This window comes from Urocitellus parryii, chromosome 6 (assembly GCF_045843805.1).
Source record: "Urocitellus parryii isolate mUroPar1 chromosome 6, mUroPar1.hap1, whole genome shotgun sequence".
In the NCBI taxonomy this organism is placed as follows: domain Eukaryota; kingdom Metazoa; phylum Chordata; class Mammalia; order Rodentia; family Sciuridae; genus Urocitellus; species Urocitellus parryii.
The window spans coordinates 179,348,699-179,371,085 of NC_135536.1; the positions used below are offsets into that span (position 1 = coordinate 179,348,699).

Sequence of the window (22,387 nt, forward strand, 5' to 3'; positions counted from 1 at the left end):
GGAGGAACGAGTGGTGTGTGGTCCTCAAGGTGTCGACTTTGGAGGCGCAGCAGTGATGGTCGGGGGCTGCACCCAGTAGGTGCTCAGGACATGGCAGCTGTTTTGATTTTCCTTATCAGAAAGGGATAGCTCATGGCCAAGAGCACAGCAGGGTGGGAGGAAAGGGAGCTCACATTTGTCACTATGTGCAAGGTGCCACCAAGCTCCTTGCCAGCATGGACCCAGTCGGCCTGCAGTCGTTCCTGGGAGGACATGGGGCACAGGAGGAAACTGAGGCTGGTGGGGGGTCACTGATTCGTCCAAGGTCACAGAGTCTGTATGGAGAGTGGGAGAGCCATGTCAGAGGGAAGGTGACTGGTGGTTCTGCACCTGCCTTCTCCAGGACAGCCTGGAGGCAGGTTGGCCCAGACCTGTGACAAACTTCTTCCCCGGCACAGCCCTGATCCAAGCACACCCCCTCCAGCTCCCTGGGGAACTGTCAAAGCAGCAGTTTTCACCAAGAAGCAACAGCAGCTCAGAAAGGTGACAGATCTTGCTGAGGCCACGTGCACCTTAAAAACAGGCTGCCGGCCTGGACTCCTTGTCTAGTGTTCCTTCCAGATTTTATCCAGGGCAGGTGTCCACGAAGTGGGTTTCATTTCTTTCTCTCTTTTTAAAAAATGTTTTATGTTTTATGTGGTTTGTTTTGATTTTTTGGTACTGGGGATTGAAACCAGGGGTGCTTTACTGCTGAGTTATATTCCCAGCCCTTTTTTATTTTTCATTTTGAGACAGGGTTTTACTAAGTTGCTGAGGCTGGCCTTGAACTTGCTGTCCTCCTGCCCCAGCCTCCCAAGTCACTGGGATTACAAGGCAGGTCTTTGTGAGGATCTCTGCAGACCCTCAGAAACCCCCAGGGAGTTTGTTACAATGGTGATCCCCCCAAGGCCAGTGGTCAAAGTGGTTATTGACAGGACGTTTGAATTTGCATTTTAATAAGCTCCAGCCTGATTCGGAAGCCCCTGCCTTAAGTCTCACCCATACCTATTGGGAGGTGGAGGGGTGCGATCCTCTGGTGCTAGGGGCTTCGCTGTCACGGGGAGAAGTGGTCCAGACGGGGTAGGTGTATGGATCCCAAGAGGAGCCCCAGGAAGCCTCCCCCTGCAGCAGCCCACCCCCCACCCCCACCTCCCATCCCATCCCACACATGCGTGTGCACACACTCACACACACACACACCCAGGCCAGCACCTTCAATTATTAATGCACCCAGTGCAGACAAAGGTCCTGGCGAGGCCTGGCGCTTCGTCCATTGAGTGATTCACCGGCCTGAGGTTGTCGGTGGCCAGGAGGGAGCAGCGGGATGCCGGGGGAGGAGGGGGCCCGGGCCATTTGGCAAGCAGCCTGTGTGCTGAAAAATGACCCTGGCTTCCTTGCGTTCCTCACCGAACTGTTGGTGTCTCGCCATCAATAAGCCGGCTAGTTTGGTGGCTGGAAGATGGAGAAAATTGAGTCCTGTCTTGCAGAGGTTATGGTGTTAAAAATGTGTCGGTCTTCGTCCCGGGCGCTGGTGATTATTCTATCAATTACTCCCGTAAACACGGTGCCCGGGGCTGCGGGTTTCCAGGCCTCCTGTGGGGAACCGGCCCTCACCGGCGGTCTCCCCAGGTCCTTCACACCAATTGGTTCTGACACGGTGCCCAGCAGCAGCTCCCAGGGCCTCTTTCCAAACAGGGCCAGCTGCAGGTGGTCAGCAGGGCACAAGGAACTCTGCTTCTTGATATGGGGACAAGCAAGGATGGCGGGGGGCAGAGTTCCCCGTGGCCGATGAGCAGGGAGGGCAAAGGGAGCCTGTAACGGTCCCTGCTGGCCCACAGCGTCTAGGGTTAGGAGATAGAACACCTGAGTGAAGCATGGAGGCCCCCTCAGGGTCCTGAGATGGGAGGCCTGAGGCCTAGGGCACGGGGGCATGTACCCAGACTCTCCTGGGCAGTCCTGCGTGGCACCGGGGGTCACCTTATCAACCCTGCACAAATGGCGATTCAGTGCTCAGTCGGGAGCCCAGGTTGGTTGAGGGTCCTGCCAGTGCTCAATGGGACTGGCTCAAGAACCCTGAGCAGAGAGGACAGTCCCAGGCCCAGTGTATGGAGGAAGAGAATGGACTCAAGGTCACACCCCTGACAAGTGTTGGGGTGCGGTATGAACCCAGGAGTCTTGCTGTAGGCCCTGCGTTCTTAAGGCTGTTGAGTTTAGAAAAGAAGAGGGAGAGGCCTGGTCATGGTGGGAGGACGAGGCTGGGCCCCAAGACCTGGCCCTGTGTGACCTCTGTGGTCCTCACCTGGGAGCGATAGCCCCCTCCCACCACAGCCCTCTACTTCCCAAGCTGGAAGGAGAAGAGGCGCGGGTGTGCAGAGTGGCGTTGGTGCAGGGCGTCGTCAGAAAGGTGCCCCTTCAGGACTTAGGAGCCAAGCCAGCAGCTGGGTCGCGGGAGTCCAGGGGCTGAGCTCCAGAGGGAGTCTGGGGCCAACTGGGCAGCCAAGGTCAGAGTCCCTGCGTCCTGGGACCAGCACAATGCCCCGCTGAGGGTGGTGGCAGGAAATAAATGAGCGGATGCCGGGGGTCTCAAGGGTGAATTCTGAAACTCCTGCTGCTTCCAAGTTGATGCATCTTTAAACACTCAAGTGATTTTGATTTCATACGGAATCCCTGTGTATCGTGGAACGCCACGCAGCCAGAACCTCTCCCGGGCCCAGCCCCGGGGAGGCATGGGAAATGCCTCACCACAGGGCTCAGGCGGCCAAGCCTTGTTCCCTGACCCTGAGGAGACTCTTCCATTAGGAGAAGGGACAGTGGTCTCGCTGGGAGAGGACGTCTACCCCGCAGCCTGTTTGGTGATCGTGGAATTCACGGCCCACCCCAGTGGGCCCCTCTGGTACCCAGTGCTGCAGAGAAGTCAGGTGGGGTGAGGAGGCCCTGCAGGTCCCCTTGCCACGGCTGTGCCTCTCTCCTTCCTCAAAGCCATCACGGAGGTCTCTGGGCCTCGGCTCCACACCTCCCCCACCCCAGTTAAAATCCTTCTCCAAGATCCCTCAGCAAGACGGGGCCCTGCCTGAGAGATGATCTTAGGCAGAACCCAGACAGACCTCTGACATTTTAATCGTTAGGCATTTATTTTATTGGGGCTGGAAAAATATAACCAGCCCATCAAAACTGATTTCACAGACGTGATTGCTTAGGATGAGTCTAACGGGGTATTAGAAACTGGTGGGGTTGGTTTATAGGAAAACATGAAGAACATAATAGTGCAGGTGGTACAGAGCCTGTCCAAGGGGGGTCCACAGAGTAAATGATGGGACTTGGGGGACACGTTAGTGCATAGGCCACGTCTTCCCCCTCATTCCCCGTGTGCTGCCTACTGGGAACGCTGGCCTAGTGAGGACTGTTGGGGTGTTTGGAAGCTTCGTCATTCATTCAACAGATACCAGTCGAGCACCTGCCCGCCTGGGAACACATCAGTGAAGGAGAGAGATGAGGCTTTTGCTGTCTTGAGTTCTCAGTCTAGTGGGGAGACAGACAACTAAACCCATAAGAATATCAAAAGTATGAATTGTGGCTGGGCACAGTGGCACACATCTGTAATCACAGTGGCCCAGGAGGCTGAGGCAGGAGGATCGAGAGTTCAAACCCAGCCTCAGCAACTTAGCCAGGCCCTAAGCAACTCAGGGAGACCCTGTCTCTAAATAAAATATTATAAAGGGCTGGGGCTGGGGCTGGGGCTCAGTGTTTAAGTGCCCCTGGGTTCAACCCTTGATATATATATTATGAATTGTGGCAAGATTTAAGAAGCAGGGGTGAGTGACAGTTAACTCAGAGAAGGGCATTGGCCTCTGGAGCTGAGGGTGCGGGGCAGTGAGCTCTTCATCACAGAAGCTGTGGAGCTGGCCCCAGCAGCTGTGAGCCAGAGCTGCTGTAGAGGGAGGGCTTTCTGTCTTATCCTAAAGGAGCAAAGGCTGGTGAGGTGGGCAGACAAGCCAGGGCACAGTCGGGGTGAGTCAAGTCCCACAGGGATTTAGGGGTTGTGCTGGATCAAGGGCCCAGGTGGGTGGAGCCCCCAGCAGTGAGGATGCCACCCGCAGGCCTTCTGTCTCCCGTGGCTCCTTTCCGCCTTTGCTCCAGCTCTGAGGGTACAAGGCTAGGGACACTGGGACACTAGGGACACTCCTTCCGCCCTTGCTGGGTGACACAGCAGGTCCCCACCTCTCTCAGGGCCTCAGTTTCCCTCTGTGTCCTCCTAAGCCCCGCCTTCTGCCCTGCTGTCTGGAGTGTGACCCGAGGGTGGAGTCCCTCCCTGGCACATGGGGCCTTTTGGGGTCGGACAGAACACTAGCCGCCTCCTCCCCTCCCCTCCCTCCTCCCATTTCTCAGGGAGGACTTGGAGACGCTCGCCCGAGGACACGCAGATGTTGAGTGGCAGAGCCAGGCCCGAGCCCAGCTTGTGGGACCGCGAGCCAGAGTGCCCGACCCGTCATCTGTCCTGCTCGCGGCTGCCAAAGAGCGGTGGGCAGGTGCGCGTCCCGAGCCCTGGCTGCCGCAGGTCCTTGGGTCCTCGCAGAGGCCGTGCGGGACGCGGGGAGCGCGCTCTGCCGGGAAGAGAGGCTCCAGGGCTGAAGTCCAGGCCCCGTCTGTGGGGAGTGGGGGCCCTGGGCTGCTGGCACCTGCGTGTCCCTGACCGGGTGTTCTGGCAGTGGGCGGGTGTCTGGTCCCAGGGCGAGTCCAGAGTCTGAGTGCCCGACCGGGTGTGGCAGCTGGGAGGGTGGGGGGTCCCTTGGCCTCCCAGCCTGAGGGGACTGAGCAGGTGCCCTCTGCCTGGCAGCCTTTGCTTCTGTGCCAGCCTCCTCTCCCCTCCACGCTGGGGCCCTTGGGAGGCCAGGGGAGCCCTGGGAGCACCTGGAAGGCCAGAGCTGGGGCCGTGGAGAGCCAGTGGCCAAGGGCGGGCAGTGCTCCCGGGGGCGGGGCATGTGCGGAGTCTCCCTCCAGGTCCTCTCCTCCTCTGGCCCCTTTCCCTCTGTCTTGGTCCCTCCCCTGTTGCGCTGTACCCTCTCTCACGCCCGCCGGCTTCTCTGTTTACACACTCACACTCACACGGGTTCAGGCGACATCTCTGATCAGCATATGTATATTCCATACATCAAAATGACACCCCCATGGGGCAGGCATTCAGTAAGTGTCAGCCGGGGAGTGAAGGGTGGCCAAGCGGCAGAGCTGGAAGACCTGAAGCTTCCAGGGGTCACCCTCCTCTCTGATGCCAGCAGCCGGCCACATGGTGCCTTTGTGCCCCTGGTCCCCAAGGGCTTGTGGGGGCCCCGAGGCCTCCCTTGGTCACCAGGGGAAGCAGCCTTCATTCCCCAGGGAGGAGCCAGGTCTGGCCTTTGGACATGGGCAGGTCTGTGGCAGAAGGGGACCAGGAGTCTGCCCTCCTCTGGGACAGTCTTGGGGACAAGTCTGGCAGGGGCCTGGAGATACTGGAGAACAGAGACAAGCTCAAGGATGGGGCTCAGCACTGAGCCCCTCGGAGGGGGTCTCTAGAGGGTGGTGTCCTGGTGCAGTCAGGGAAGACTTCCTAGGGGAGGCAGACTCCTGGAGGCTTGTATCCAGGGACAGCCAGGACTGGGAGAGGCGCCTCACCCAGCTGCTGGCTCTGACGGGGCTTCACCCGGAGTCCTGCGTGGTCATTGGAAAGGCAGGCTGGAGCCGGGGCTTGGAGAGCAGGGTTGGGTCCTGATCCACTGGACAGAGGCCACCTGGTGCCTTCTGTGTGGGGAGGCTGGTGGAGAGACAGGAGGAGAGGCTGCCTGCTGGGAAGGCCTGAGGTTGGTTGGAGCCTCGCGGAGTCTGTGGGCTCCTGGGATGCGCCGGCCGGCAGAGTCCAGGATGGTGGAGACGAGGCCTGGGAGGGGGTGGGGGTTGTGTGTGTGCGCACGCGTGTGCAAACAGGCGTGTGCGTGTGTGCGCGAGCATGCTGGCCTCCTTGCAGTCCTTGGCCACACACTCCTTCCCGGCCACAGGCCTCCCCACGCTCTTTCCTGGCCTGGTGCACTCCCTGACGTCCCCCTGGCAGGGCCCAGGGCCCTGTCGGTGCCTCCCAGCTGGCACCCTGGGTGTGTGGTGGGCCTGGAGCCCAGGGTCTGCCTGCCTTAGCCTGGCACGCTAAGGGTGTCTCCTGGGCTTGGGGGGCCCTGGACTGAAGCCCCTTTTCTGGGATCCCCAGGCTGGGTTCCTGGCTGAGGCTGGAGGGCTGCGAGCAGACGGCAGGGTGTCTGTTTTGCTTTGCGAGGTTTTAAAAAAATCATTTCCGGCCTTGGAGGCAGCAGCAATTACTGCCGGCTCACTGGGGAGCTGTTTGCCGCCTGTCATCGGCCCAGGGAAAGGGTCCCTAATGGAGGCCCCGCGGCCAGAGCGCAAGGTAGTGGAAATAGCGCTCAAAACAAAGCCACACTAATGGTCTCCTAGCAGGCAGGCCCAGCAGAGCGGGGAGGGCTGAGGCCAACGGAAGCCTCCAGGACAGGGCCAGGATTGGCCAGGCAGCTGCCTTGTGTCCCCCAAGGTCCCCGCAGTGGTCACTGGACTCCAGCGAGGTGCTGGAAGCCCAGGCTTCCCCCAGATCTGCTGCTTTCTGGCTCTCTGCTCTGGGCATGTTAAATCCCCTCCCTGCAGAGGGAACAGTGTAAGTGCAAAGGTCCTGGGGTGGGGGTGGGACAGACCCCCTCAGTTTGAGATTCCCTGGTGCTAGAATAGTCTTTGTGTTTAAAGAGTCTAGGCCCAGGCCAGGCTGCTCAGCATGAAAAAGGGGGGCTGGAGCTGGAAGAGGGGGAGCTAGAGCAGGTCCACCCTGCAAACGCAGGTGGTCATCCCCAGCATGGTCATGCCTCTGGGAGGCCCTGGGCCTGGTATTTACAGGCATGTGTGCCCATCGGCTCCTCACAATGCCCACTTTACAGATGAGAAAACCGAGGCTGGGAGGAAGTGTCAGGGGGCTCAGATCCAGGTCAGCCCGACTCCAGAGCCGACTTGGATGCCAGCTTGGGTTTCCCCACACAGCGGGCAGGGCTGGCAGGGGCTGGGAGTGGGGCGGGCACTAGGGCCTGATGGGACCAGATCTGACCCAGGCCAGGTCCTGTGGGGCCACAGCCAGCTGGACACCCAGAACCCCTGCTGGAAGCATCCCAGGCTCTCCTAGCCTCTCCCCTCTGCTGCTCCCTGCACCCGGTTTCCCATGCACCCTCTTGCCTTCTGCCCCTTCCTGTGCCTGGCCCTCCCTGGGCCTCCCTGGGCCTCCCTGGGCCTCCCTGGGCCTCCCTGGGCCTCCCTGGGCCTCCCTGGGCCTCCCGCTCTCCTGCTCCCCTGGCTCTGGGGTGCGTCTCAGGATCCGGGGCCACCTGCACCCCGGGGCTGGAGGGCCGGCCTGGGCCCCCCACTCGCCCCTCCCCACTCGCCCCTCCCTGCCAGGGTTGGGGCTGGACGCAGAGTCCCTGCCTCAGCCGCGGCGGCCTCCCGCTGCCCCCTGGCGCTTTGGCCCTGATGGGTGGGAAGAGGTGGCGGGAGTCCCTCCGGGACCTGCTCGGCTCCACGGTCCTGCAGGTGCCAGGACATTGTCACTGTCCCTTGGTCTGAGCAGTGGCCTTGGGGCCGCCCGCCCCTCCGCCCGCGCTGCCCTCCGGGGGCCAGGGCCACCTGGCGGTCCCCACGGCTCCGCTCCTTCCTGGGCTCAGCGTCGTCGCCGGTGAGAAGCAGAGACCCCGAGCTGCCCCTTCTCGGCTGCCGGGGACGAGGAGGGGTCTCCTGCTGCATTAAAAAAAAATCCACGCAGCGCCGCCCCAGCCGCCCCGGGAGAGCCGGGAGAGCCGCCAGCGGGGCGAGGGCTCTGCAGGACAGGGGCGAGTGGCCAGGGGCAGCAGGACGGGGGCGAGTGGCCGGGGGCAGCAGGGCGGGGGCGAGTGGCCGGGGGCAGCAGGACGGGGGCGAGTGGCCGGGGGCAGCAGGGCGGGGGCGAGTGGCCGGGGGCAGCAGGACTGGGGCGAGTGGCCGGGGGCAGCAGGACGGGGGCGAGTGGCCGGGGGCAGCAGGACGGGGGCGAGTGGCCGGGGGCAGCAGGGCAGGGGCGAGTGGCTGGGGGCAGCAGGACGGGGGCGAGTGGCCCGGGGCAGCAGGGCAGGGGCGAGTGGCCGGGGGCAGCAGGACGGGGGCGAGTGGCCGGGGGCAGCAGGGCGGGGCTGCTGCTAGGGTGGAATTTGGGGACTAGATGAAGAGAGTCGTTGTCCCCCAACTGTTCCCTTTGAAAGGGTTGATTTGGGGTTTGGTAAATTTCAATAAATTAAAAGTCAATCGAGGACACTGGCCGCACTGCCACAGCCTGTGCCCGCAGCCCCGGGGGCATTACCGCGCTGACCCCGACAGCAGCGAGACTTGGAGGCCGGGGGACCCTGACCCCATCTCCCAGGCGAGGACACCGAGGCTCAGCATCAACGGGCCCTTAGCACCCAGTGAAGTCCTCAGAAACGCTCCGTCTTTGGGTTTGTCCTGGGCAGCACCGGCCAGGGCTGGCAGGGTCCCCACCTGGGGATGGTGCTTTGTGTGGCTGGGACTCAGCCCCCAGCGGGAGCCACAGAGAACAGTGGGGTCTTGTGACCGCTGGGTCCTGCTCACTGCAACAGCCTCTCCACCTGGATTGGTTCGTCTGTTTCTTTTTCTGTAAGTGTGGAGGAGTCCTTATTTTTATTCATGTGTTTGTTTGAGGTGCTGAGGGCCTCACACTGATAGGCCAGCGCTCTACCTGGAGCCACAACCCCAGCCCCGGCATTAGTTCATTCAGTCCTCTCACCCAAGCTCAGAGATGTGAAGTAGCTCACCCAAAGCCACACAGCAAGTCTGGGGAGAGTGGTAGCTTGTGTCCTCACCTGCGCAGCCTGGGCTCCCCCTTCCCCAGCCTCTTGCCTTCCTCCTGGTCCCTTTCCCACTTTGGTCAACAAACTGACATTTCCTGTTCACAGGTGGGGATGTGTGTTGGGGGCCGTGGGGTACACTTCTGAGGAGCAGGAGGCTGCAGAGAGGCGCCCTGGATTGGAGGGACAGGAAGCCCCCACCTGGTCTGTTTGCTTGGAGAGCAGATAGCTCCCCCCAGGGGCAGCCTTTCTTTGATGTATTCCAGTTCGTTCAAAATTCATGAATTCTGTCTTCTGCTCCATAATATTTCCACATTTGTTCTAGTACACACACAGCCTTCTTTCTCCATTTTTCTGGAGTGAAGCCTGATTTCTCAAGAAGTGATTCCCCTGAGCCAGGCAGAGTGGTGCCCGCCTGTCATCCCAGCCACTTGGGAGGCTGAGGCAGGAGGATCACAAGTTGGAGGCCAATCTCAGCAACATCGTGAGACCCTGTCTCAAAATAAAAAACCACAAAGGGGCTAGGGATGTAGCTCATGGTAAAGTGGTCCTGTGTTTGATCCCCAGGGCCAGAAAAAAAAAGTGGCTTCCTTGGTTTGACCATTCCGACTGCAGGGGAGTCCCCACTTCACTTCTGAGATGTCCATTTGGGCTGCTCTCTTCCTTCATGGAGGCTTGTCCCCACCCTGTGCAGGTGCAGGGAGCACAAAGGGGACACAGACAGGAAGGATCAGCCGGACTCAGGAGGCCTCTGGGTGTCTGGTCCAGAGTGGGCAGGGCCTTGGAGGTGGGAACTGGGGCTGCATCCTGGGGCTGGTGGCCAGGGGTGGCCAGGCTGGGATGGTGGTGGGCGCCGGCTGGCATCCACACATCAACAGGACCTGCATCCCAGGCCCCTCTGGATCAAAAAGAAGGTCTCTGCTCGGGGCTGGCTCTGAACCTGACACGGCTCTTTGCCAATATCCTTGTTAATGGGAAAAGTTGGGGTGGAGGCCCAGGCCCCCCGCGGGCCTCCTTCCCCGGCTGGGATTCGCGAAGGCCGTTTGGTTGTCATAGTGTTGATTTTTACAGTCGCCTCTGTTTATGGCAAGTGATGCTGATTTTCGGTTTATGGCCGTAATAAAAGCCTCCTTTTAAGCTGAATTTATTTAAGTAAAAAGGGAAAGATGCTTTGAAAATAAATATTAAGCAAATACCAGTGCAGGTGGTCCAGGGAGCCTTGGAAACGGTGGAGGTGGCCCCCAGAGGCTGGATTTAGGAAGCCCTCTCTCGGGTACCCTTTCCTCCTCTGAGTCTCCCCAACATCAAGCCCAGTCAGCCTCCAAGGTGAGACGTGTCCCCTCCTCCCAGAGCCTTCCTGACTGGGCAAGGTCGGGGACACCTTGGGGAGCCTGGAAGAGGGCGTGGCCTGGGGGAGGGGGAGGGCCCCGGGTTAAGCCTTCACTACTTGCAGCAGGGAGGGCCCAGCTCCTGTTGCGACCGGGCTTCCTCCTGCCAGGGCACACAGAGGTTCCTTAAGCGTTTTTCCAAATGACCTCTTCTTCAAGAGGAGGAAAGCTGCTGGACGTGGTTGGTGCATCCCTGTGATACTAGAGACTCGGGAGGGAGGCTGAGGCAGGAGGTTTGCAAGTTTTGAGGCCACCCTCAGCAACTCAGCAGGATCCTGTCTCAAAAACGGGGAGCGGCACTTGGGATGTGGCTCAATGATCATGTAGCTGTAGGTTCAGTCCCCAGTACCAGAAAAAGAGGGATGCTCTAGCTTCTCCACGTTAGCCTGCCCATCTCAAGACACAACACCTTCCTGAGCTCCCCCATCCTGGCTCTTGCTGAGTGCCAGAGTGGCCACCCAGGGAGTCCAGCGTAGCCAGGGCCCGCAGGCTTTGCACGCCCAGCCTGGGAGACTGACCGTGACCCCGAGAGCCAGCAGTTTCCCATCTGGGCCCAAGTGAGGGGTTTCCAGAGGCCCCTAGGCAGCCCAGAGAGGGGAAATGGGGTCCTTCCCCGTCCGGCTGCTGGACCTGCTGCCTGTGTTCACTGAGCACCTGCCATGTACCTGGCATTGTTTCAGCTGTGAACAGACCCAGGTCCACAGTCCTTACGGGGCGGGCGCTCCAGTTGGAAGACAGACAGGAATGAGATAAATAAGCACAACAGAGCAGGTGGGTGTGAAGGGTAAGAAAAACACGGGACACGGCAAAGGGAACAGAAAGTGGGCACAGGGAGGACCTCGCCAGGAGGACGTGTTTGAACACAGGCTTAAAGGAAGTGCAGAGAGGGGTCCAGACACGACTCAGGAAATTGTTACATTGTTGTGTGGAAACCCCACTTCTGGCCCAGGGGAGCCCCTGGGGCCTTTGTAAAAGTAGTGCTAAAATGGGCTTATTTCCCTTCACATGTCATTCTCCAGCTCCATCCATTTACCAGCAAATGCCATGACTTCATTCTTGTTGAAGGCTGAGTGATATTCCATCATATATATATATTATCCATTTGAAATAAGCCAATCCCAAAACCTCAAAGCCAAATGTTTTCTCTGATATGTGGATGCTAATTCACAATAAGGGGGAGGGTCTAGGGAAGAAGGAGTTACTTTAGGTAGAGGGGAGTGAAGGGGGAGGGGGGAAGGAAGGACAGTGGAATGGGTCAGACACTACTACCCTATGTACACGTATAACTCAATGTGACCAGTGGGATTCCACATCATGGACAACCAAAAGAATGAGAAATTATGCTCCACTTATATCTAATGTATCAAAGTGCATTCTACTGTCATGTATGACTAATTAGAATAAATTTTAAAATATGCACAACAGAGTTTGGCATTTTTACCTTTTCTTCTTTTTCTTTTGGGGGTACTGGAGCTGGAACCCGGGGTGCTCCACCACTGAGCTACAGCCCCAGCCCTCTTCATTTTCTTGAGACAGGGTCTCCCTAAATTGCTGAGGCTGGCCTTGAACCTGTGGTCCTCCTGCCTCAGCCTCCCGGTCTGGGATTACATTTTCACCATGTCCCTCATGAATGCCCGGCAAGTGGCTACCCCCAGCTGCCTCCCCAGCCCCATTCTCACGGTCTTTGGGTGTCCTGTTTGGTGGTGACAGGTGCAGACAGTGGCTCTGCTGCCATCGCCAGGACCTGTGTCACCCCAGAGGGAAGCTCCGACAGCAGCTCTGTCCCCAGCCCTGGTGCCCTCCCCCGCCTCCTGCCCTCCCTTTGAGGGTGCTGGGGACCTCCTTGGCTGGCCCACTTCCCTTGGCCCCGGTCCTCAGGGCGTCCCGGGGTGGCTCAGGTCACAATCGCCCTCCTCTGGGGCTGCGCTGGGGATGAGCTGGACTCTGTGAATCCGTCCGTCCTGGAGGCGTGGCGCCCGAGCATCTCAGTGTGGTCCAGAGGGAGGACCGAGGGGCGACCGAGGCCACAGGCCACACTCTTCTCTGGCTGGCCCCCTCCTCTGTGTTAGTTTTCTGGAAAAGGATCTGCCTTGTCCCCAACGTCCCTGGGAGCCCGCTTCTCCTCCGCAGAGCTGCTGGCTGTCTGGGACCGTCCTTTGCAGGCCCCCAGGGGGCCTCACACCAAGACCCCAAGAGCAGGACAGGGAGGCCGGGCAGAGGCAGAGAGGAGATGTGGGCTGATCAGGGCGTCTGGGATGGGAATCTCAGCAGAGGTGGAGTGAGCCTGGGGGCCAGGCTGCTGCTGCCCACGGGGACAACGCCCTGGGCCTGCAGGAGTCCAGGGGCTTCTGGGAGGTGGAGGCGGTAGAGCAAAGGCGGCCGGAGAGGAAGACGGAGCTACGTGGGAGAGGTCCCTGGCTCGAGGTAATACAGATGCTGTGCCACCGTGCCATCTGCCAAGGCAAGAAGGAAGCATCTTTAAAGATCTTTCTGGAAGGCAGCCAGGGTGGTGCACACCTGTCATCCCAGTGACTCAGGAGGCTGAAGCAGGAGGATCGAAGTTAGAGGCCAGTCTCAGCAATTTAGGGAGACCCTGTCTCAAAATAAAAAGTAAAAAGAGCTGGGGACGTGGCTCAGTGGGCACGCACCCCTAGGTTCCACCCCCGGAACCCAAAACAAGCAAACAAACAAAAAAAAAGCTCTTCCTGGTGATGTAGGAATTTTGGAGTGAGAAGATGAGAGAGTGTTATTGATCGAGCACCTACTGTGTGCCAGGCACGAGGCACGTGTCCCCTTGTGTCTGTTGCTCATCAGCCTCTCATTCTCCCCTTTCTCAGGTAAAGAAACAGAGGCTCAGAGAGGCAAAGGGCTGCCCCCGTCACACCCCCTTCCTGGGGACAGGACCTGAGCCTGAAGCCCTCCCTGTTGGTGTGGACGAGGGCCTGGGGGGTCGGGAAGGCCCCAGGGCGCTGGGGTTGAAGGGCCAGCCAGGTCCCCAGGTCGTCTCCCGCCTGCGCTGAGCCGGTCCTGCCACCGCACTGTCCAGTCCACCGGGGTGGATGCGCACTTCGCAGGAAGGAGAGGTTGAGGCCATTCAAGCTCCTTGCTCCTCCTCCCGCAGGATCCTAATTTGTCCTCCCAGAGAGCCCAGCCTGCTAGGCAGGCCCTGAGGCTGGAGGGCACAACCCCTCCTTCTCCCAAATCCATGACCACAGCAGCCCCTGGGCCGGGAGTCGCCTGGGGATCTGGCAGGGAGAGGTTTTGTGTCCCCAGCTTGGCTCTGGTGCTGCTGTGGGGCTGGGGGCTGGGTGGCTGGAGGGAAGAGGGGAAGGGGTCCTGAGGAAGGTCTAGAGGTTGCAGGTTCCCTGTCTGGGTTCATTTAACCACTCACTTGCTCTGTGGCTTTGGGCAAGTCACTAAACCTCTCTGAGCCTTGGCTTCCTCATCTAACTCAGGGATAATAAGGACCCCACTGTACTGAGTGCCATGCTGGGAGCAGGAGGGAATCTGTGTAAGAGCCTGGCGCTGCGGCTGGTGCAAAACAAGTGGCTTGTATTTCTTCAGGATTATTGTTATTGCCACAGCCTCGCTGTCAGCATCATCAATGGTCGTCGGGACCCCCAGTCCTGGGCTGGTGCCGCAGCCTTACAGGTCCCGGGAGGAGCTGAGCGAGGGGTTGGCTGCAGGGAGCTGGTGCAGAGCTCTGTGGGGCGAGGCAGACCCGAGCCCGAAAGCTGAGCCTGGGGCTCTTGGTCACGACGGCAGGTCAGGCCCAGGGGCCAAGGGCAGCTCTGTGCGAACCTCTTCTCTGACTTTGCTCTCCTCTTCTGTCCAACGGGAGAGCATGGGGCGCTGGCCTTGCAGCAGGTGCCTGGGCAGCAGGTGCAGGGCGGCCGGCTCCGACTCTCACCAACGTTCCTGGTGGTGCCCACTCGCCTGGCACCCTGCCCCTGGCCTCTCCTGGCGGCGTGTGTCCAGCCTTCCCGGCCTGGCTGAGTGCCCCCTCCTCCAGGAAGCCCTCCAAGGCAGAGACACCAACCCCCAGGACACAGGCCAGGGCTCTGGGCCATCAGGGTGGATCCCCATTATACAGAGCGGGAGGGACGCTCAGGAGCCCGGTGCTCCCAGGTCGCACAGCAGGTCTGTGGGCAGAGACGGGCTCCCTCCTGCATCCCTGTCCCCTGTCCAGGGCTCCCTATGTCCCTGCATGCAACCGATGGCCAGCACCCGGGCTTCCCTGCCTGTCCTGCAGCACAGCGTCCCCTTGGCCACCAGGTTGGAGCCCAGGGGATTCTCAGGGTCCACCCCACCCCACCTGGGTGCTCCTGGCAAGGTCAGGGGGCACTGGGAGACTCTAGGGCCAGGGTAGCCCAGTGGGTGGGGCAGCTGGTGGCTGTACCTGCAGCCTGGCTCCCCCGAGGCCCAGGAACCTGCTCCCTGCTATGGTGACCTGCCCAGTGGGGTCTCGGCAGGGTCACGCCTCCTCGGGGAAGCCCCCCGGTAGCCCCTGGCTGGGTGGAATGCCCCTGATGCCTGGCCTTAGCGGGCAGTGGAACAGAGTCCGCGGCTGCGGTGCCCAGCAGGCTGCCACTCAGCAAGGTGAAGGGCTGCTGCGCTTCAGAAAGAGCCCCCAGTCCCCTGGGGAAAGCAAGGGCTGGAGGGGGGGCCTGGGGTTGAGGCCCCTCCGCTGAGATAAGGCTGCTGCCTGGTGCTGGGCAGGCTGTGCCCTCTGAGCCGCTGTCCCCTCTGAGCCGTGGCGCTCGGGAGGCCACTGGGGCTGGTGCTGCTGACCGTCTGCTGGGACGTCTGCAGGTCCAGCCCGAGCACCGGGAAGGTGGCCGGTCCACATTGAGATGTGCGGGAGCAGGGAGGACTCTCCACGTTCGTGACTCAGCACGAGAATGTAAAATGTCTCATTAGTGATTTTTATTACATGTTAAAATAATAACTTTTTGATAACTCAGGTTAAATAAAGTACATTATTAAAATTAATTTCCCTTTTTTTTTACTTTTTCTCTTTGTGACGACTAGAAGGGGACTGTTCCCTTTGTGTCTCCTGGAGGGACTCCCATTCTGTCCCCGCTGGGCAGCGCGGCCCTCGATGGCCATTGCCGGGTTCAGGTGGAGAAGCGGCTGTGTGATGGGTCCTGTCCTGTCCTGTCCTGTCCACCCCAGGCTGCAGGGTTCAGGGCTGTTTCCAGGGAGAGGACTTGGCAAAATCTCCGAGCCCAGGTCCAGCCTCTTAACCCCGGGATGCTGAGCGACTCCAGGGCAGACACTGCCCTCTCTGAGCCTTGCTTTCTGAGGTCGTGGAAGGAACCTGTGGGCCTGGTCAGGGTTTTCAGTCAGTCCTGAGCTGAGCTCCAGCCCCTCTTCCCCACCGTGGGAGGGGAACCGTGGTACTTTGTGGTTTCTGTGGCTCAGGTGATGGCCCTGGGAGGACATCACAGCCATGTCCCTCCTGTCTCTTTGCCAGCCAGGGTCACACTCCTGGCCACCTCAGATCCAGCTGGGGGCCTCGCCACTCTCCTCCTCATGTTTGCAAAGCGCTGGGGAGAGGGGCCAGGGTCACGGCAGACTGTCCCAAGGCCGGGGCAAGGGCTCACTCCTGGCCCCAGGTGCTCTGTGGGCCCAGGTACAGGTGAGCCTCGGGGGCTCCGGACAAGGCTGGCCAGGATGGCCAGCGTGCGGCCAGCTCTGGACCTGCTGCCCCCCTCTGCTCAGCCATGCCCACCATTCATTCCTTCATCCCAAAGCATCCACTGAGCACCTACTATGTGCCAGGCACTTTCCCTGTAAATAGAGGTAGATCCGCGGACAAGACAAGCGCTGCTGCCTCCTGCAAGGGCGGGCAGGTGAAACCTAAGTGGACCAAGCGTATTAGCTGTCCTGTCCAGCACAGGAGCCACGACCTCTGAGTGGCTATTTGCATTGAAGTTTAATTGATTTCAATAAAATCAAATAAAATTCAGGTCCTCACTCACACCAACCGGCTACCCACCTCTCTTTCTTTCTTCCTTTCTTCTTTCTTTCTTTATTTCTACTGGGTATTGAACCCAAGGGTGCTTGAGCTCTGAGCTACATCCCCAGTCCTTTTTTTAAAAATTTTTTTTAATTTGAGGCAGGGTCTCATTAAATTGTTAAGGCTGGCCTTCAACTTGCAATCCTCCTTCCTCAGCCTCCTGAGTTTCTAGGATTACTCGGCTGGTGCTACACTTCAAGTGCTCAATAGACATACGTGGCTGGTGGCTATTTGAGTTCAGCTACAGACCATTTCCCTCCTGGCCAGCACTGATCCTGTTAGAAGGGCAGGGTGATTTAAAGTGCTGGGTTGGGGCGAGAGATGCCGTTGTAAATGAGGTGGTCAGGGTAGGCCTCCCGGAGGAGAAGAGCAGAGTTCTGAGCAGAGGAAGGAGGGAGCCATGTGGGAATCTAGGGGAAGAGTGTTGCAGCAGGGGGATCAGCCAAAGTCCTGAGGTAGGATCTCCACGGTAGTGCTCAAGGAGCAGCAAGGAAACCACTGAGTGGGGACTAGATTGGTGAGGGAAGGAGTAGTCACACCAGAGAGGAGCCCAACCCGAGGGCCTCCGCGGCCACGGCGAGGACTTGGGCTTTCTCTGGGGAGGAAGGATACCGTGAGAAGCTGGGAGTGGAGCGGCTCAGGGGCTGATGGTGTTTTGCCAAAATACCTCTGGGGCGGGCAGGGGGCAAAGCCACAGGGTTCGCTGGAGACCAAACCTGGGACACAAGGGGACGAGGCAGGGAGGGAGCCCGGGGTTGTGGCCCTGGAAGGAGTGGCCGTGGTGTGATGGCCAGGGCGGGGCTGGGGAGGGACTGCCCCACGGCCCCTGGACTGGGGGTCACACCCAGGGCCGCGCTGGCGCTAGGAGGGGCTCTGTCCCGGGCCTGGGAGCTGGTTGTTCCCTGGGGTGGGGGGCGCAGGCGTCCACCTTCAGGCTGGACACACACTGTGCCAGGAAACTCAGGCCACTTACCCAGCAGCTCTGCTCACCCCGGTGGCCGGGCCCTCCAGATGCAGACCCCCACCCACTGCTCAGGAAGCCCCTCGAGGAAGCCCCGGGAAACCGTGAGCGCGCAGAGCAGAAGGTCATCCAGAGCCCGCAGTTCTGGGGAGGGACAAGGTGGGTGCCCCAGAGCGGAGGCTGTACCCAGGACCCCCTCCCTCCCAGCCCAGGACGCCCTCTTCCTGGAGGCGGTGGAGGGCGGCGGACCGGGCTGGGAGCCCGACGGACGACCTCACCTTCCCGGGGCGCCTCCGAGGATGGATAGTCTCTCCGAGAAGAGGGAAGGATTCCAGTTACACCTCAGGACAGTATTTGTGTGGGGAGATGAGAGACAGGCATATGGCGGGACGCGCGGGGCCACACGCAGGGGATTTGCCTTCTCCTCCGCCTGGTGCCTGCGGGGCTGGGCTCTGCTGGGCGGGCCAGCTGCGGGCCCTGGGAGCTGGTGGAGGGACCGCAGGAGGCAGGAGTGGCTCCCATGGCACCCCAGGTGCCCCGAGAGGATGGAGAAGGACCTCCCTTCAACTCAGACAGAGTGGCTACTCTGTGCCAGGGACCGTGCTGCCCGGGGAGCTGCCACCGCTGGTGACAGAGTGAACACAGAGGGTGGTAGGGGTCCTGCCCAGAGCCGGCCTCTCGAGGGGCCAACTTGGGGCTGAACAGGACTGACGGGGGCTGGGAGTGGCTCCAGAGGGAAGCTGGGGAGGCAGCCTCCGGGCCTCCCGGCCTCCTTGCTCACCACGTCCTGTGCAGCCCCTGCCCCCGTCCTGCACGACACCCGGGCTCTGGGGAGAGGCCCAGGTCACCGTGTGGCATCCAGGGCCTGAGATCTCCCCTTCACCCCATCCCTTGCCGGCACTGCAAGCTCCACCCGCCCCAGGGGCCTCGCCAGGTGCCCCACCTGAGGCCGGCCACGCCCACCAGACCCCCTGCAGCCCTCGGTGGCACTGTGGGTTCCTGAGCGGCCACTCCTCCCCGTTTCTCGCACAGCCCTGTTCACAGAGACGCCCCACGACATGACCGCGCGGACGGGCGAGGACGTGGAGATGGCCTGCTCCTTCCGCGGCAGCGGCTCCCCCTCCTACTCGCTGGAGATCCAGTGGTGGTACGTGCGGAGCCCCCGGGACTGGGCCGACAAGCAGGCCTGGGCCTCCAACCAGGTAACGTCCTGGGCCGCTGGGCACAGGGGCCCACCCAGACCCCTGGGCCGGTGTCCGCTGTCCCCACCTCCTTGAGGGACCCAGGGCCAGCTGTCGCCTTCCACAGCACCCAGCTGTGCTCCTCTCTGCTACCCCAGCCCCGGCCCTCACAGATGTCCAGTGTGGGGGCTGACGGTTTGGAGGGGGCAGGAGGAGACCTCGGCTGAGCCCCCAGAGGCCACAGGGGAAGGGCCCTCCAGAGAGCACAGAGGCCCTCCCCTCAGTGCTGGACAGGACACCAGGCCAGAGGGACAGTGGCTGGTCCAGGTCATGGGCAGCTGTTTTGTAAAGGGCTCTGCAGTCACGGGGCAGCACTGATGCCCCGTCCCCTCCCAAGTTCAAGCTCCAGCACCCATGCCCACCCCCTGTCACTGCCCACCCCTGTCACTGCCCACACCCTGTCTCCACGTGCATCCCCACCACAGCAGACCTGGGCCACCTCCCACACTCCTGACCACTGCTGTGACTGCCTGGGGGTCCCTCTGGACTGTTGGCAGAGCCTGCTGGCAGCCAGCACTAGGAGCAGCCCGCACCGGGGGCTGGCAGGGCTGAAGGTCCCTCGCTCTTCGTTTGGGTCACCTAACAGTGTCTGTGCTTCTGCAGAGGTGCCCCAGTGCGACTGGTGCAGCCACTCCCCGCTGTCCCTCCTCTCCTGCCACCAGCTTCCCCCTCTGTCCTCTCACCCCCTCACCCCCCGTTGCTACTGGAGTCCCCTCCTGCCACTGGCCTGTCTTCAGTGGCCTCCCAGATAAACCACGGGCATCTGTGTCTTTGCCCTGGGTCTGCTTCCCAAGTCACATCCTCACACACGCGTGGGTGGTGCGGGTGGGCGTGCAGGTGCCTGCGCCCACACACGGACACATGTGGTCCACGCCCTCACAGCCACCTCCCTGTCCACACAAGTGCACACTCTGCCTGGCTCTCGTTCCAGTCCCCGGCTCTCCAGCCACACACAGGCCTAGGGGACCCGGCAGCCAGAGAGCCTGTGGGAGAGGAGTTTGGCTGGTCTCTGCAGGTGGCCGCTCCAGGTCATCCTGCTCAGATTCGCGGGGGCGGGGCTCCATGGGCATGGGGCACCTCCCGGCGCAGACCCGAAGCAGAGGGACCAGGGACAGACACAGGTGGTGTCAACAGCCCTGCTGCCACAAGAGCAGACACTGGCCCTTTTGCTTGTCCACACCCCTTTCCGACCCAAACGCCCCAACAGACCCGAGCCCTCAGGCTGCGTGGTCAGTTCCTTGCATCCCCTTGGTCATCTGTGTTCCGAAACCCACCCCTGCCCCTGAGTGGACACGGAGCTGGAAGACTCCCGGCTCCCGCCCTGGTGGCCCTGCGCGTCTTCTGCTGTGGCTGACCACCGTCTCTTCTAACTCACTGTCTATTAGGATTTTGATTTTTGTCTGAAGCGCATTGCCCCCGCAGCTGACGGGGCTTGGCAGGCTTCCCCCCCCCACCCCAGCACGGCTGGCACCCGGCACGTCCAGCCGTCCCCTGCCACCATCTTAACTGCCCCCTGCACCCACCCTTGACATGTCCCCAAACCCCACCCAGGCTAACACCTTGTCTCTGCTCTCTCTACCCCCCCCCCAATCCCACAGCTAAAAGCATCTCACCAGGAGGATGCAGGGAAGGACGCCACCAAAATAAGTGTGAGTTCTGATAATGACTTCTCCCAAGGGCTCTGGGCCAGGGCGCCGGGAACTTTAATTTTTTTTTTTTTTGGTTCATTTCTGTGGGGAGGTTAGGCAAGAAGATGGAGGAGAAGAGAAACAGAAGGGGGAAAAATGGCCCTGCTCAGTTTTTTAAAAGCCAGAAATTTTTCAAGTTCATTGAATGAATGACAGGCACAAAAAATGACAAGGGAGAGAAGACGCATCCCTCTGTCGGCCACGCGGCGCCTGCGCTTCCCGGGAACCAACAGCACCTAACGGGACTGAGCGGCTTCTGTGGGCCCACATGACTGGCAGCCACAGCATCTCGAGTCCCCTGAGTCCCTGGGTCCCTTGGGTGATCTGGCTCCAGGGGCGGGGACTGCAGGACCCCGCGGCCTTCTTAGACATTCACCTTTTCTTTGTACTAGGGACTGAACCCAGGGGCGCTGAACCACCGAGCCACATCCCGGCCCTTTTCCGTTTTCATTTGGAGACAGGGTCCCCCTGGGTTGCCGAGGGCGATGCTCCCTCACTAAGTGGCTGAGGCTGGTCTGGAACTTGCCATCCTCTGCCTCAGCCCCCCACATCCCTGGGGCTACAGGAGTGCGCCACCGCGCCCAGCTTTCCCAGGACAAATGGGGAAGCTCAGGACCTCAAGTCCACTTAGACAGATGCATGGAGAAGCTGTCGTGAGCCACAGGTCAGAGCTTGGAGCATGGACACCAGGGTGGAGTCTGGCCTTCAGGGTGGAGGCAGGGAGGTCAGAGAGGAGGCTCCTGCAGCCACTCAGGTGAGAGGTGGGTGAAGGCCAGAGCAAGGACATTCAAAGTACCCTGGGTCCTGGGTGGCCCTGGGCAGAGCTGAAGTCCAGAAATTCCATCCAGCCCAAGGTGGCTAGGTTCCACTCCCTCCCCTCTGACCGCTGTCACCGTCTGCCCAAGGCACATCCATGTCTGATGCCCCATTTCTTGCCCAAATACATCAGCCGGGCAGATGGAGACCTGGGTGTGTGTGTGAATGCACCCCCTTACTGAAACCCCCTCTTCTGTGATTTTGTCTGTGGGTTCAGAGCAGCTCAGGCAAAGGAGACACTAATCTAATTGATTTAGAGGATTATAATTTGAGGCTTCTGGGCCCCACGTGAGGGGAATGCAACGACGCTAATTAGTGAAATCAAATAAGTGCACTCAGCGTGAGGGTGGCAGTCACCCCAGCCCCACCCCCTGCCCTCCTGCCCCAGCTGGGGCCCTGGGGGGCTGGTCAGCAAAGGCTCCAGCAGACCTCTGCCCAACCCTGGTGCAGGGACTCCGCTGTCCCTAAACCCCACGGGCAGAGTTGGCAGCACCCGCCAGCCGCCCCGCACCCTGGGTTCCTGCGGTCAGTCGCAGGAGAAGGCTTGGACTTCTCCGTGGCCTTCAAGGCTCTGCGTGATTGCTCGCCCACCCTGGGCTCGTCCTGTCCTGCTTCACGGCACTTCCCCCCACCCCCACCCCCACCCCCGCCCAGCCCCTTCCCATGCCCCTTCTGCCTTTGCAGAGAGAAAGCTTCCTCCCCCTCCCCCCGCACCCAGCCACAGCTGCAGCCCTTTCTCTGCCCACCTGCTGGCTGCATTTCTGTCCATAACGATCCATCCTGTGTGTATTTGCTCCCTGTCCCTCTCCCCAGAGACGGTGGCCTGGGTCTGTGTCTGCCTGGTCCCTGGCCACATTTCCAGGGCCTAGAACAGAGCCCGGCACAAAGTAGGTGCCCATAAATGCTCACTGGTGACGTCACACTCACATCTATGCAGCCAAGGCGCATGTAACAGATGCTGAACAGGGACACGCCACCGTGGCTCGAGTCTGCCGTGCCTGATGCGTATGTGTATGACTAGGCAGGGACCTGGGGGACCAGGCCCCATAGCTGCAGGGGCAACGGGCAACCCAACCAGGCAGGGACCCAGACCTCACATGCCCGTGTCTTCTAAAAACACCAAGCTTGATGGGATATCGCCTGGATTTTTTTTTTTTTTTTTTTTTTGTACTGGGGACGTTGAACCCAGGGGCACTTTTGTCCCTCAGCTACACCCCCAGCCCTTTTTATTTTCTATTTGAGCAGGGGCCCTCCTAAGTGCTGAGGCTGGACTTGAACTTGCGTTCCTCCAGCCCAGGCTCCCAGGTCACAGGGATTACAGGCCCACCCCAGCCCTGGCTCCGAGGGAGAGCT

The 22,387-nt window shown here is 60.6% G+C and overlaps 1 protein-coding gene across 1 annotated transcript in view; it reads left to right on the plus strand.

Annotated features, from left to right (window-relative positions):
* Vstm2l (V-set and transmembrane domain containing 2 like) overlaps positions 1-22,387 on the plus strand; it is a 30,877-nt gene that overhangs the window by 2,850 nt on the left and 5,640 nt on the right. Inside the window, exons 2-3 of the mRNA XM_026383139.1 lie at positions 18,322-18,491; positions 20,129-20,179. Of these exons, the coding sequence (XP_026238924.1) occupies positions 18,322-18,491; positions 20,129-20,179 (221 nt within the window). The remainder of the gene's footprint in view (positions 1-18,321; positions 18,492-20,128; positions 20,180-22,387) is intronic.